This window comes from Lissotriton helveticus, chromosome 2_1 (assembly GCF_964261635.1).
Source record: "Lissotriton helveticus chromosome 2_1, aLisHel1.1, whole genome shotgun sequence".
Lineage (NCBI taxonomy): Eukaryota > Metazoa > Chordata > Amphibia > Caudata > Salamandridae > Lissotriton > Lissotriton helveticus.
Window position 1 is genome coordinate 487,017,588 of NC_136059.1, and position 16,677 is coordinate 487,034,264.

Consider the following 16,677-nt stretch of genomic DNA (forward strand, 5'->3'; position numbering starts at 1 on the left):
CAGTTCTATCTAATAGAGGCTCCTTTCGCCACTCGTCTTACAGAGCAGGGTCCAAAAAAACATCCTCCGACCCAAATGCTTCCTCATACAAAGGTAACAACCAATCCTTTTCTTCTAGAGGTTTCTACAGAGAAGGATATAGAGGAAACATTTCCAAAGGCAGGGGTAAAGGCGCCACACCACTTAACACGTCTTCCCCTAATAAACAGTGACATGCCTACACTTCCCTCTGATCACTCAACACCTGTGGGGGAAGACTTCAACAGTTTCTTCCCATTAAAAAACGACAAATGGGTACTAGACCTTATCCAACATGGTTATTGTCTGAAGCTCACCTCCAATCCACCAAACATTCCACCTTGCATTCACAAACTGTCGTCAGACCATTTGCAGTTACTTAAATAGGAGGTGCAATGTCTCCTACAAAAAGGAGCCATTTGTTTTATTTATTTATTTTGAAGGTTTTATGTAGCGCGAACAAGACCTTTGTGGGTATCAGAGCGCTTTACAGGGTAAATGTAAGAAATAAAACAGGCATAGAGCAATCGGATTATTTCCAAAGCATATCAAGAATCGTATAAGTTATATACACCCGGCTCATCTCGGAAGACAACAAATTCATGTCTTCCCCTACCTAGATGACTGGCTCATCAAAGCCAGCACACACCTAAAGTGTTTACAAAGCACTCAGACCATGCTACACCTACTCCACCAATTGGGTTTCATGGTCAACATTCAAAAGTCTCACCTACAGTCTTCACAGATACAATCTTATCTAGGAGCCACTTTCAACACTCACACGGCTCCAGCCTACCCCGGTGCAGCCAGAATTTCCAAATCCAAACTCTTGCTGCAGTTTCAAACCAACCAAACCTTGCCAGCCAGGACTTTCATGCGGCTACTGGGAATGATGGCATCATGCATTGCAATAGTTCCTCATGCAAACCTACACATGCGTTCTTTACAAGAATGCTTAGCATGTCAGTGGAATCAGTCACAGGGTCAATTAACAGATCTAGTGTTGGTGGACAGCCACACCCATCGCTCTCTGGGGTAGTGGAACCCACAAAATTTATCAAAAGAGCAGCCTTTCATTGACCCTGTTTCACAAGTCGTGCTAACAGCAGGCGCATCTCTCACGGATTGGGGTGCACATCTCCATCATTACACAATTCAAGGTCTATGGGACGACAAACGCAAACGTCTCCACATCAACTATCTAGAGCTTCTAGCAGTTTTTCTAACGCTGAAAGCTTTTCAGTCTTATCTCACAGTCAAAGTTATCCTAGTCTTCACAGATATGACAGCAATGTACTATGTACAAAAACAGTGAGGTTGGGCTGGGGGGACACTCTCTCCAACTGTCACGCCTGTCTCAGACAATTTGGAAATGGGCAATCAATCGCAAGATTCACCTTCTGGCACCGAACACCTCCCAGGAGTGAACAATCTAATTGAGGACCTCTTCAGCAGAAGCAGACAGCAAATACACGAGTGGGAACTTCTTCCCTAAGTTCTCCTTCCATACTTTCCACAATGGGGATACCCACAAATAGATCTGTTAGCCACTATAGACAACACACAATGCCCAAACTCCGCCTCCAGGTTTCCTCACCCTCTCTCCAAAGGCAGTGCCCTGCGGATGAATTGGTCAGGGATATTTGCCTACGCTTTTCCCCCTCTCCCACTCATTCCTTTTCAGATTCGTAAACTCTGGCAAACATCACTGACACTGGTTTTGGTAGCTCCCACATGGGCCCGTCAGCCATGGTACCCCACCCTGTTAGAGCTCTTAGTAGTTCCATATCAAAAGCTACATCTCACCTCCAGTCTCCTCACTCAGAACCATGGACAAAATCAAGCATCCAAATCCCAAGGAGCTCAACTTAGCGATTTGGCTCCAGAAGTCCTAGAGTTTGGATGTTTAAATTTGCTACTGGACTGGGTGACTATTCTGAAAGAAGCTAGAAAACGTCCTACTAGAGCTTGCGATGCAGCAAAATGGAATCGATTTGTTGTTTACTGCAGTAACAACAAAACTCTACCTCTAAATGCTTCTGTTCAGAACATTGTCTGTTAACTTTTAAACCTACAGCAATGTCGGCTAGCTTAGACATCTATTAGATTGCTAAATCAAAATCAAGGATTAGGGAGTGAAGAGGTAGTGCTCTGGAGAGTACTATCGTGGATGCATCCTCCATACAGGAGATTAGGAAACAAAAGTATCCTCCTCAAAGAGGTTTATTGTATGTCTAGAAATGTAAGGCATACACAATGTGTGTTAAAATACCCCTCACACACCAAAAGGACCCTTGGTGTCATGCTTCATCATAGGGGTCTTCCCGCCCCGCTGCGGGACGGGGCGTGCTGCGACTGGCGACTACGGTGGAGCACTATGTTATTGTAAGTGCTATGTGAGGTGTATCTGTTGTGAGTGAAAAGGGTCAGGGGTGAATGTCAAGGTGATGTTAAAAAATACCTGGCCTTATGGATTCAAAAAAACTTTAATTGGTCATAGGCTGGTATTGTTAAAAAATGTGGGTCGGAGAATTCACGCTAGTAATGTGCGGATTCTCCTTTGGGTATCAACATGTTTCGAAGCTGGAAATGCTTCTTCGTCAGGACTGAGTAGGATCCCTCAGTCACTCACTATGTTGCTATCAATATGTGAAGAGAAATATATACAAGTGATTTTATACAATACAATACCTATGTGGTACGGGTATAGGTTTTCTAAAGCTTGGTCAGTATTTCTGAGTATAAGCCTGTAGAGAGAGCGAGAGAGCACAATTATTTTCGGTGCGCTCCCAATGTGCAGACACAAATCACCTAGGGAAGAAAAGGTGATGCATAGTGAATATTTCTATAGTTAAACATAGGTGCCGTGTCCTGTATCAGTAAAAGAAGGGGGAGACAATACACACAACGATACAAACATAGAACAGAAAGCACACACTCTATATGATGAATTCAGAGTAGGTTCTTATTGGCTAAAAGGAAGGAGTGCTGCTAGAAAAACCAAAAGTACATACTAGAAACATAAGGAGTCCGTGCTCCATGAGCCTCCCGGTCGAGAGGTGACATGAACCTCTCATCTGTATGTGTGGGAAAAATCAAGAAAAAACTGGAAAAAACAGAGTCTTGTATTATTGCTCTTTGGGGAAGAAAAATGCTTCCAAAAGTAATGCCTCCAAAAGTGATCGTGGGTCAGAGGGAAATAAACGTGGCCAGTTCTCTCCCCAAACGGCTACGCCGTACTTGCATTCAGTCGTTGCTTCCTACATATGGGATATGCACAGTAGTTCCTAGGGAGCCACCCCTGCACAGCACAGTGCGATAGCAGTTGAAACATTCAGCAGCAGCTCTTCAATCCTTTCTATGATGGACTGAAGTCTGGAACATGTTGATTGAATTTCTTTCCACCAATTCTTCTCATCTAAGTCAATATTAAAACATACTTCATGTTTGGTTAGTGTGCTCACTTCCGTAAGCCATATTTCTCTGAAGGAATCTCTTTATCACAGAAATATTGTAATTTAAAGTTTTACCATCATGCCCTGAAGTTAATTCTTGCCTCTGTAATGTCCACATCACGTGCTTCACATTAACCCAATGATCATATTCTACCCGAACTAGAATTTAAATGGATATTTGGGCAACTTGGCATTAGTTGATCACCCATGCTCTTTCTGAAGCAGTGGCTCATCTATGTGTCCAGATTGTACAAGCAGATGTCATAGGCAGGTCGATCTCTTGATGAAATGGTAGTCTGTAGCCAAGCGTTTGGATAGATCTTCTACGACTGTGAACACCACAGGTAACACAGGTAAACCTTTTACTAGCACTGTAAAGACCAAATGCCATACTCTGCAACCAGATACCAAGATGCCAAAATAAAGGGAAACTATTTTGATGAATTGATCTTTCTTAATCTCTAATGCGGTATCATAAATATTCCTAATTCTAAAGGTTATGCTCAAGATGAAAGATTATAAAATGAGAATGATGCTGATAGTGTAGTAGTGGGCTGGATTCCCTAACACCTGAAGGCAGGAGACATTTGTTATGTTATGTTATGTTAGGAGTACTTGTAAAGCGCAACATTCATCCTACTAGGATATCACGGCGCTGCAAAATGAGCAGTAAAACCTGGGCAATTACCTGGGACTTATTGATTATTCTGGTGTAGGGAATAAAGCAGTTTTTAGTTTTTTCTTAAAGGTGGGGTAGGAATCCGTGAGTCGGAGGTTGATGGGCAGATCATTCCAACAATTAGCAGCAATGTGTGAAAAAGCACTTCCGCCCATCCTGGATAGCTTGATCCGGTTGGTGGCTGCTTTGGCTGAGGCTTGTGAACGTAACTTCCGTGCTGGAGCATAGAACTTAATTCTATTCCGTAGAATGTAAGGGCCAGTATTGTAAATTGTTTTATGGGCAATGCATAGCATTTTGAACAAGGCTCTTTGCCTCATGGGCAGCCAGTGTAAGGCTCTCAGGCAACTTGTGGCTGAATCATACTTTCTCTTATTGCAAACGACTTTTGCTGCGGCATTCTGGACCAGTTGTAGTTTTCTAAATAAGTAGTCCGACATACCAACAAATAATGAATTGCCATAGTCCAGCCTGCTAACTAGTAGTGACTGGACTAGGATCTGTCTGCATTCCAGTGGGATCCAGGGGAAGACCCGTTTCAGCCTTTTTAGTATGGCAAATCCTTTGCCACATATTGAGGAGACATGGCATTTCATTGATAGGGTGGTGTCCATCTGAATTCCTAAATTTCTAGCAGACGATGTGGGATTAGGTGGAGAGCCTAGGGAGGTTGGCCACCAGGTGTTGTCCCAGAGCTGTTTAGCCCCACCAAAAAGGAGAATTTCTGACTTGTCAGCGTTCAGTTTTAAATAATGGCCGTGCATCCAGCTGGATAGCTCTGACAGGCAGTTTTGCAGTCTACTTTTGGCGTCGTTTTCTCCATTTAGGGTTACCATCAGCTGAGTATCGTCAGCGTAGGAGCAGATATTAATGCCCCATTTCTTGCCAATCGACGCCAATGAGGAGACGTATACATTGAACAATGTTGGGCTCAATGTAGCCCCCTGGGGAACTCCATATTTAATCATACGAGGGGTAGAGGTAAAGTTGCCTAAACAAATAGACTGGGATCTGTTTGATAGAAAGGACTCCAGCCAGTTTAGGGCTTTACCTTGTATTCCTTTTGCGGCAAGTATGTGAATTAACAGTTTATGGGACACGGTATCAAATGCCGCTGATAAATCAAGGAGTATCAGGGCAACCGTTTTGCCTTTATCGACCTGCATTCGAATGTCGTCCATTACCGCCAGGAGCGTTGTCTCAGTGCTGTTATTTGATCTAAAGCCAGTTTGGGAAACATCTAGAAGTTTGTTGGTTTCTAGGTAACTTGAAAGTTGTTTTGTTACCAGTCTTTCTAAAACCTTGGATAGAAAGGGGAGCTGTGAGATGGGACGATAGTTGGCTGGGTCGTTTATGTCCGCGCCCGCCTTTTTTAATAATGGAATTACTGCCGATTTTTTCCAAACGTCTGGGAAAACAGCTTGCTCCAGGGACTGGTTAAGAACTTTTGTGACTGCGGGGCCAATTATGGGAGTCAGTTGAGAGAAAATAAAGTGTGGGCAAACATCCCATGGCGAGCCTGATTTAATTTCTGACATGGCTTTAGTGACCTAGTCTTCTGAAAAAGGGCCAAAGGTAGAGCAGTTGGTTTGCAAAGTAGGGTCCCTCCGATACTCCACATGGGCCTGGGTGTTGTTTGCAAAAGAGGCATACATTTTGTCAATTTTATCACTAAAAAAATCACTAATTTTTGTGCAGTTTTCTTGTGATGGCGTCAGTTTAGATGTAAGACTGGAAGGATTACAAAGTACATTTACTATTTTAAAAAGCTCCTTGGACGAGTTTTTATTCTCTAGAATTTTTTAGAGAAGTAGTCTTTCTTTGCTTTGCGTATGGCGGTATGGTATATTTTCAACTGATGTTTATAAGTGGCTCTGTCTTCGGTGTTTTTACTTATTCTCCATTTATGCTCCAGTGAGGTGCATTTTCTTTTTTCCGTTTTTAGGTCTGGGCCATACCATTTCTCAGAGGTTTTCGGTTTCGATCGATTGGTTGTGCGAGTCCGCGAACAGTGGTCAAGTGCTTTCTCAATGTTGTGACGTAATAGGCAAATTTCTTCTTCGCATGTCGTTTCAGAGTTGGGAAAAAAGGAGAAATCTTCCTTGAATTTACTCCAACATTTAGTGGAGTTAGCCGACTGAGCTAGCGGTCTGTTGGTTTTTAAAGGTAGGTTTAAGATAAAATCTATCCTATAATGGTCCGTCCATGTCAGAGGGGTTATATTTGTAATGTTAGTCTTCAATATATTTGTAAATATGAGATCTAACATGTGCCCCGCTCTGTGTGTGGGGCGAGCTATTTTCTGCGATAGTTGTAAGATTTCCATATCTGTGGCAAGTCGTTTAGTTAGGGGATTATCGGCTAGCTCGAAATGAACATTGAAGTCACCGATGACTATAATGTTTTTATGGTTGAGACAGAATGGAAGGATTTGTTCTAGAAGTTGGGTGCTAAATTCAATTGTACTATTTGGGGGATTGTAGATGATTGCGCATCCGAGGATCACCTGAGTATTGATGGAGATGGAAATGATTAACACTTCGTGTTTGCCCAGTTGGGTGACTGTTTCTTGGTGACATGAAAAGCTATCTTTAAATATCATGGCCACTCCGCCTCCTCTCTTAATTTGTCGATTTAGATTAATGATTTTATACCCAGTAGGTAGGGCTGCAGTAATATCCGGGGTGTTATGCTCACCGAGCCAAGTCTCCGAAATGAAAGCAAAATCAGGTCTGCTATCCTGTAATATGTCCCATATTTCAATTGAGTGTTTGGAGAGGGACCTTGCATTGACATAAATGCATGTGTAATCCTGTGTAGGTGTATCTACAGATGAGGGTGGCTCCGAGTGATTACAATTCCATCTACAGTAACGACAGCTAAAGGGGCCCATGGTGTGGGAGGGTTCGACTTTAGCACAAAAGGAATAATAGGATGGTAGAGGACTATTAAGATTAAGCAGCTCTCCACGAGAGTATACCAGCGAAGGTTTGCCTGGTCTATCAGTAATTGGAGAGACAGGGGTTGTGGCCCCTGGTCCCGGACTGTAAAATGAATCAAAATCTTAAAGGGTCTCAGTGAGTAACTGAAGTTTGTGTTTTACCTGAACAACAAAATAATTGAGAAGCAGTTGGTCGCTAGCAAGAGGAACACTGGCTTTGGGGATGTCACTACGAATGAAATGGAGGTGTGGGACTGGAGTTGAAAGACTTGTGAAAGGGTTGATTAACGAAAAATTATGGGTAGACTGATTCATTTTTGGTTTATTTTGCAGCATAACAACAATGTTGTTTTGGCTACTGAGGACTGTGCATGAGCATAAAATGCATTAAGTTGAGTTTGTTAACACAAAGTATACTGAACTGTTGACCAAAAGTCTATATCAAACATGTATCTTTGATTATGGCTGTAAGATGAAGGTCAATTTAAGACAAAAAAAAAAACTATATAAAGCAGTGTTGGTGATTTTTTTTTCTCCACATAATGGTGTGCAACGCTCATCCATTATTAGTTGAAATTGAATAAAGTTCAATAGTGGATTTGTTATTGAAGGTTTACAGAACTATTTTATTTCTCAGAAGAAGACTGTCTTGCTGGCCAGATCTTCTGTTCAGTGACCAAGGAGTCTGCTTGCCAGAACCTTTAATCATTACACTTGGTATCATGTTAGGGGAAATTGAACTCTTTTAGAGGCTTAAGCCTTTCCCAAAAGAAGTTTTAATTTTAAATTTGCAGTATTAAAATAGTAAAGAAGTGTCTATAGGGAGAAATGTTGTGGAGGTAGATATTTCTGTTTGTGAAGTGTTCCAAAGCTTACACATAGGCGGAGATCGTCAATATTTATGAATTTTAGGTAGATACCCTTGATGGAGAACTAGGATTACAAGTAAGTAATTTTACCCTTCTTTTTTTGAGCATTTCAATATCTTGACCTATTTTGGCTAAGCAGGTAGCACAGATTTTCTAAACTTGTTACATAACGAATGATTAATAATCGTATGTCCTCAACCTGGGCTGATCATTTAGGAATCCTTGAATTGATTTCTGACCAGGCATGATCTTGAAAATGCATAATGGCATTCTGCCTTCTATATACATAGGTGCTTATTTTCACTAACCCATTGAATAGCTTTACTTTTCCTCTCTCATCAGAACATCTGGTCAGACATCTGCAAATGCACACTCATCTCGAAGCCATGCTGTGTTTCAAATCATTCTGAGAAGGAAAGGGAAAATGCATGGAAAATTTTCCCTAATTGACTTGGCGGGCAATGAAAGAGGAGCAGATACGTCCAGTGCAGATAGGCAAACAAGACTTGAAGGTGCAGAAATCAACAAAAGTCTTTTAGCCCTTAAGGTACCTAGAGCCACATTTTATTTCAATACGTAATTTTAGTTTAAGAATTGCTAAATATTGATTTTCGCTAGGTGGTATACAATAAATAGATCATTTAAAAATATGGTTTGTGCTATTTCTTTACCTGATTATCCTAACTTGGATACATTGTAACTTTGTTTCTTTCTTTTCTACTGTTGTGGACACGTCTGACGTTCTTTAGCCAAAACGTTTCATTCACAACCAATTGGAAGTCCAAAATAAAATTATTTTTTGTATTCCTACCGAACTTCCTATAAGAACCCTTTCTCGCTCATCCATTTTTTTTTCTTCTTTTTTTTCTGCTAACATTTCATCCATAGGTGATTAAAGACATGCATTTATGGTGCCAGTATGTTTTTTCTTCACAGGCCTCCTCATTGTTTTTCACCAAAAATAGTGATCCTGAATTCTTTCAGCAACTTACTACATTGCTTTATATAAAAATACAATAAATTGACTAGTTGTTTAATCCTTAGATGTGTGAAATCACACTGACTATGTTATAACAAATTCTTTTCTTCTCTTGTAAGAGCATGTATCTTATATATGTGCTTAGTTAAAAAAGAAATTGGATTAGCCTTACTTGGATTCTGTTTTACATTGAATTGCAGTTTGATTCTCTTCGGAGTTTTTTTATGATAAGTTCCATACCAGAATAGGGTCTGGTATGGGTGAAAATATTGTTAGAAAAGTAGCAATTTGAACAATTGAAGTGTTTTCGGTACTTTTTTAATCTTTTCAAAATCAATTTTAAACGGAAAAGCTATGCTCACTTAGAATATAAGTGAATAAAATATTTTTGGTATTCCGTCATTGATTTATTCTTAAATCCAAATTCTTCAGTGTGTTGCCTGCATACAATTGTAAAACTGTTATATATTACTTAGATTATTTGATTAGAGCTATAACCATGAAAAAGAGCAATAACTTTAAAGAAAAATAAGAGGACCCGACCTGTATTTGAACTGCAGGAATTGGTAATTTGTGTATATGGGTATCGATTCCACATCATCCATACACAGGTAAAAAGATTATGTGGTATATGAGTCGAAACAAGTTGTTCATGCCTATTAAAATTACAAAATGTTAAATATCCAGTAGCAAAACATTTCAAAGAATGTAGACATAACATCACACTTATTCATTAACAAATACTGGAAATGACACAGATAAATAACAAAGGAGGAAACCTAAAAGAAAGACTTCTAAGATAGAAAGCATTTTGGAGTGTAAACATGGAGGCATGGGAACCTAAGGGAATTAAATATTAGACGTATGTTTTCTTGAATAAGAGGTGAATACAATTTGGAAATTACAAAGAAGAAAGACTTTTATCCTGAACATGATGTGGTGCTATTTTACGAGGCAAATGTGTTTACTAAAAATGCAGACAAGGTTTAGTTTAGAACATCAGATTAATAAAGTATATATACATAGGACAACGAAAATGTAAACTTTTAAACCATTCTGTTAATGTAAATTGATTTGAAATTGGGGACGAAAAATTAAGTTGGTGCTTCTCTTAATTTGTGGTAGCAGCACAAGTATAGCAAATGGAATCTACTATGGATTATTGGTGGCCTCAATTGAAGCACAGTTGTGCACAGGCAAAAAGAGAGCATGCATTAGGAGCAAAAGAAGAATCTGAAAGAAACACATAGTAATAGATTCCTTACCTTACAATATCCCCAGGCGTCAGACTGGATCCGGAAAGTTTTCGTCCGCAGTAGCCCTGCGCGTCAGTAAGTGGCATCGTGCTGCTCTGCGTCGGTCGTTGGCATCGTGGTCGCCGGGATGACATCGCGGGCGCTACTTAGACACCACCCACGCACGCTGACATCTGTTTTTCTTTTTCCGCGCCAGCAAGCGCAGATCCGGGAAGAGCAGGTACCCCTAGTCATTTTTTTACCAACTTTTTGAGGATTTTTGTCTCCATTTTTTCATTGAGTCTTTGACTCCTGATGCAGTTAGGATGCCGGGTTTTAAGTCCCGTCAGGACTGTCACCATATGATGTCGGTGACAGACCTGCATCGAGTGTGTCTTTTCTGCTTGGGGCGGGACCACGACCCCAAGTCGTGCCCTGACTGCCAGGCGATGGCGCCAAAGTCTTTGCGGGAGCGGTCCCGAAAGCTGCTTGGGTTCCGGCAGTCGGCTCCGTGCCGATCGACGTCCAGGACCCGCGGGAGGTCAAGGGACGGTGCGCAGAGTCATCATCGGTCCTCCGGTTCCAAGTCTTGGCACTCGGGGTCAGGTAAGGCGAATCACAAGAAGTCAAAGAAGTCTCATCGCTTCCAGACTTCCCCTCGCCTGTCGCGCGACGTGGCTGTGGGAGCGGGTGGTGCCTCACCGGCCTATCCGCCCTTTCCGGGTCCGTCGGCAACTCCGGCCCAGATACAAGAGTTTCTATCGTCCATGGCTCGACTCTTTGGGCCGTCGGCTCCCGCTGGGGCGCCTTCAGGCCCGATTGGGTGTCCTCGCGTTTCTTCGCCGTTGGCCCCGGCGCTGCAGGACCTCCTTGGTTCCAGGCCTGGATCCCGGTCGACGCCGGTTGACCTTATCACACCTCCTCCGACATCGACCCCACTGGCACCACTTCCGACGTCGCCAGCTCCTCGGCACGACGTCTGCCCCGGCTCAGCCCTGAATGGCACGCGATGTCAGGCCGGCGTCAGTCGATGCTGTTCTCTACGCCGCTCAGGGATTTCTATCCCCATGTCCCTGCTCCTTATTTTTGGACCGTAGAACTGCCTGAGGAAGAAGGGGAGGACTGGGAGGGGTCTGAGGACCCTCTCACAGCTGACTGTGAGTATACAGAGGACTGGGCAGAGGATTTGGGGGAAGCCAGATAACTCCCCTGACCTTGGCATGCTGTCTCCTCCTACCGTGGCTACGGAGGAGGGCGCTAGTTATCAATGGTGTTACTTAGGGCGGCTGAGGCCCTCCACCTCGACCTCCCCACGGTGGCCATCAGGACTGACCTCCTGACAGAAGTGCTTCAGCCAGCAGCAGCTACTGCGGAGCCGCTGCTCCCCTTCAACGAAGCACTTTCAGACGTTCTTTTGGGCAACTGGTCCAGGCCCACCACAGGGGCTTCTGTGGATAGGAACGTGGCCCGCCGCCATCGCCCGGCTCCGGGTGACCCCATTTTCCTCTTCCAACCCCTCAGAGCTTGGTTGCCCAAGCCTCTACTTCTCTAACCGCCTTCCCTTCCGCACCTCCGGTTAGGAAATCCAAGAGATCGGATCAGTTTGCGAAGAAGATTTTTTCTTCCTCCAGTTCTGCGCTGTGGTCCGTTATTCCCACTGTGTGTGGGATAAGGTGGCGGACGTGCTGCCCCAATGTCCGGAGGAGGCCCTGAAAACTCTCTCCCAGTCTGTTACAGAGGGGAGAGACGCAGCAAAGTTCATGATTCATTGTGGCCTAGACACCGCCGACTCACTGGGCAGATCGATTGCAATGACGATGGCCATCATGGACATGAACTTCGATGGCTGACGCATCTTCGGTGCCAAAGCTGACCACTCGTTGGAGACGTTCAAGGACTGACGGGCTAGGAACAAGTCCTTAGGACCCTCCGCTTTTCGCTCCTTTCGTGGCACAGGAAGAGGCGCCTGCAGCGTTCGCAACAGAGCCACAAGCCTGCGCAACAACAATCCCAGCGCGGCTGCGTACTCGGGTTCCGCCGTGGCAGACCGAGGGGCCAGTGAGCGGGTTAGTCCACCTCCACCTCGGCCACTACTTCCTTCAAACCTTCCTAGTCCGAGCTATCAGGATCATCAAACGCCATTGGGCGGAAGGTTTCACCATCCCCTACCCCACTGGTGCACCATCAAATCGGACAGGTGGGTTTTAGAGATAGTCTAGAGGGGCTACTCCCTCCCCTTTGAGACTACCCCTCCAGGCATGCCACCTCAGTACCACCGCATGTCGGGGGATCACTTGGTGCTTCTTGAGGAGAAAGTTGCGGCCCTCTTGGCCAAGGGGGCCATCGATCGCTTTCTGACGCCAGAAGTAGGGCATGGTTGTTATTCCCACTACCTGGTGGTGCCAAAGAAGGACAAGGGCCTGCGTCCTATCTTGGACCTCAGGAATGTTAATCGCATCCTCCGCAAAGAGAAGTTCAAGATGCTCACTTTGGCTCAGATCTTGTCTGCTCTCGATCCACAAGAACTGGATGGTAGCGCTGGACTTGCAGGATACGTATTTCCACATCCCAGTCCTGCGGGCCCACCGGCGTTACCTGCGGTTCACGATAGGTCACAAGCACTTTCAGTTCTCCGTGCTCCCTTGTGGCCTTTATTTATCTTGAGTTTTATATAGCGCTGGCTAGACCCATATGTATCGGAGCGCCTTACATAAGGAACAGCGAGTTGCAAGTTAAACATTTTACATAGCCCGTAACTCGGATCCTCATTGTTTAACCTAACATGTTAAGTTTGTTATAAGCAATCAAAACTTAGTAACCAAAGAAAAAGGGCAAAGTTACAGAAAAATTTGTCATGGGAGAAACAGGGAGGCGGGGAGAAACTGTGCCCAATGTCCGGCTGGGTAGGTGATGGCAGAGGTGATGAACCAGGGCCGATCTCCTCAAAAGCTTAACCAAGCAACTCCACCCGGCGGTGGACATAATGCTTGGACTCCGCTGTCCGGATAGTGAACAGGTGTACTCAGAGAGTGTCAGAGTAGCGCGGGGGTGAGAAACCATGGAACAGGAACGCAAGGAACAGCGAAGTTGCAATGTACAAAAATTACACAGTTGCACAAGGATTACACAGTAAAAAACAACTGTTACTAATGAATAGCAGATAAGGGTAACTGATGAAAGCATAATTATTACAAAAGAATGCATAATTAGTAGGTGGCGTGAACGGAAAAAATAAAACATCAAAAGGGGTAGAGAGAGCTGGGGGGGGGCAAAGTCAGAGGCTGAGATAGGAGAGAGGGGGGCCTGAGGGGGAGTTAGAGGTAAGGTAGTCCAGCAAAAGAGAAATGTTTGAAGGTCGACAGGATGAAGTCTAGTGGAACGAAGGAAAGAACAAGGTTCAACAAGATGGTGGATCCGGGTCGCGGGTATCGACAAGAAGCATCTCAAAATTGCAGGATACATACAAGGCCTGACCTCAAACAAAAATGATCAAGAGAGCAGAGTTCCATGTTGTCGTGGGGGGACGCAGCCACAGTGCCGGGGGTGGGGGGAGGGGGGGGGGGGGAAGAGGACGGTAGAATGTTGGCGATTTGCGTGCATAGGTACAGTACTGCGAGGGCATCAGGATTGTCGATCAACACCTCGTGAATCGGGGGGGGGGATCTGCCCCTGGGTGATAAGGAGCAGACTTTGGAGAAAGGGGAGGCAGCGATGGAGTCCAGTCGCACCTCCTGGCTCGGGTGGCAACAAAAAGTCCCGGGGCGTCGTACCGCTGTGCCGCGAAAGTTCACCACCCCATAACCCTCGTACCTGGCAGAAGACTCAGGGGGCCAGATATCCCGCGGGAGGTGAAGGGAGGCAGACTGCAGGGCAAGTTGCGGCATTCGTGATCGGAAAGGCGGGGGGAAGATCAGGAGGGGTGGACCTTTCTTTTGGCTAATTTGCGGCTGGAGGCCTTACCAGCGCCCCTCGGGTGTTCACGAAAGGGATGGCGGTGGTTGCAGCTCTTCTGCGCAGGTCAGGGTTTTCAGTCTTCCCCTATCTCGACGACTGGTTGTTGAAGGCAGGCTCGCCCCAGGCAGTCGTCTCCCACCTCCAGACTATGGCCGACCTCCTGCATTCGCTGGGGTTCTCCATCAATGTGCCGAAGTCGCACCTGATTCCCTCTCAGAAGCTCCTTTTCATCGGAGCAGTTCTGGACACACCGCAGTTTCGGGTCTATCCTCTTGAACAGCGAGTCCGGGATATTTAGGCTCTGATTCTGATCTTTGATCCCTTGTCCCGGGTTTCGGTCTGGGTAACCCTGAGGCTGCTGGGCCTCATGGCCTCCTGCATCCTGCTGATCAATCATGCCCGATGGCATATGCGGGCTCTGCAGTAGGACCGGAAGTTCCAGTGTGCGCAGCATATGGGGAACCTGTCTGATCACGGATCTCGGAGGGCACTGCAAGACAGTTGCCGTGGTGGCTCACGGACCGGCATTGGGTCGACGGCAGATCCCTCTCCCTTCCCTAACCAGAGTTCACAGTGGTGACGGATGCGTCCCTCCTGGGATGGGGCGGCCACATGGAAGAGGCAGAGATCAGAGGCATCTGGCCTCCGGTGGAGTCCAGGCTCCATATCAACATTCTGGAGCTTCGGGCGATCCGACTTGCACTGAAGGCATTCCTTTCCTCTGTCAAGGGGAGAGTAGTGCAGGTGTTCAGACAACACCACCGCCATGTGGTACTGCAACAAGCAAGGCGGGTGGGGTCGTGGACCCTATGTCAGGAGGCTCTGCGCCTCTGGGCGTGGCTGGAACATCAGGACGTTTTCCTGGTGGTTCAACACCTGGCAGGTTCTATGAACGCCAGGACGGACGAACTCAGTCGCAGGTGCATGATGGATCACGAATGGCATCTTCACTCTGAGGTGGCGCACTGTCTCTTTCAGCAATGGGAAGAGCCTTGGTTAGATCTATTTACCACCGAAGACAACACGCAATGTCATAAGTTCTGCGCGTTGGAATTTCCAAAGCAGCACTGGCTCGGCGACACTTTTCGTCGCAAGTGGAGTTGTGGTCTGTTGTACGCCTTTCCGCCTATACCACTTCTGCCCAGAGTGCTGAAGAAGATTAGGCGTGACCGGGCACAAGTCATTCTTGTGGCCCTGGACTGGGTTCGAAGGGTGTGGTATCCCAAGCTAATCAGTATGAGCGTAGATCCCCACCGATCCGACTGGCTCTTCGAGAGGATCTTCTGTCACGGCATCAGGGGACGGTCCTCCACCCGAACCTGTTCAGCCTCCACCTCTTTGAGTGTAGATTGAGCGGCGGGAGATTGAGCGGTGGCAGTTGATTCCTTTCGACTTGCCTCCTGAAGTTTGTGATGTCATTCTAGCAGCCAGGCGTCCCTCCACTAAAGTAGTATACTTTTGTAGGTGGAACAAATTTGTGGGATGGTGCACAGCAAAGGCTGTGGATCCCCTTTCTGCCCCCTTTTCTGAGGTTCTTTTGTCCTTCTTTCTTTGTCCCAGCAGGGCTCTGCTCGGGGCACTATCTTTCTGCTATTTCGGTTTTTCTCAGGCTCCCTGATCAGCCCTCTTTTTTCAAGTCGCCTGTTGTAAATAGATTTCTCAAAGGCATTACACACCTTTTTCCTGTTATTCCTTTTGTGATGCCACGGTGGGACTTGAATCTGGTTCTTACATACTTAATGTGCGCTCCCTTTGAGCCTCTCCACAACTGTCCTCTTCGTCTCGTGACCTTGAAGACTGCCTTCCTGATGGCCATCACCTCCGCTAGGCGAGTGAGTGAGCGCCAGGCTCTTTCTTGTAAGCCTCCCTTTCTATCTGTCCCTTTCTATTCTATCGGACAAGGTTGTGCTCAGGCCCGTCCTTCCTTTTTGCCAAAAGTTGTTACGCCCTTTAACATTGGGCAGTCCATTACCTTGCCCACCTTCCTTCCACCTCCGCATCCTTCCAGAGAGGAAGAGAGGCTCCACCGACTGGACCCAAAATGTGCGCTTTCATTGTATCTCAACTGCACACAACAGTTCCAGGGTGGATGACCAACTCTTTGTTGGCTACGTTGGCACCCAGAAAGGTCGGGCGGTGCACAAGAGGACTATCTCCCGCTGGGTTGTCTTGTGCATCAAAGCCTGCTACTCTTTGGCTAAAAAGTAACCTCCGGTGGGGCTGCGTGCTCATTCCACTAGAGCAACTGCAGCCACTACTGCACTGGGACATGGTGTCCCCCTGCAAGACATTTGTCAGGCTGCCACATGGGCTTCGTTGCACACGTTTACGAAACATTACTGCCTTGACAGCCAAGTCCGGAGAGACGGCTTCTTTTGCCGTTCTGTTCTCTGAGATTTTCTGGTGTGATCTTGGTTCGCAGACCCACCACCGGGGTTGGTATTGCTGGGGTATCTATTCTAAGGTAAGGAATCACTATGTGTTTCTTTCAGATGAACAAGTTACTTATCTTCGGTAACGATATATCTGTAAGAAACATTAGTAGTG

At 45.8% G+C, this 16,677-nt stretch overlaps 1 protein-coding gene across 3 annotated transcripts in view; it reads left to right on the forward strand.

Annotated features, from left to right (window-relative positions):
- Window positions 1–16,677, forward strand: part of KIF2A (kinesin family member 2A) — a 513,057-nt gene that overhangs the window by 315,665 nt on the left and 180,715 nt on the right. For all 3 annotated transcript variants that reach the window (XM_078675133.1, XM_078675134.1, XM_078675135.1), the window contains exon 14: window positions 8,305–8,509. In XM_078675133.1, coding sequence (XP_078531259.1) covers window positions 8,305–8,509 — 205 coding nt within the window. The remainder of the gene's footprint in view (window positions 1–8,304; window positions 8,510–16,677) is intronic.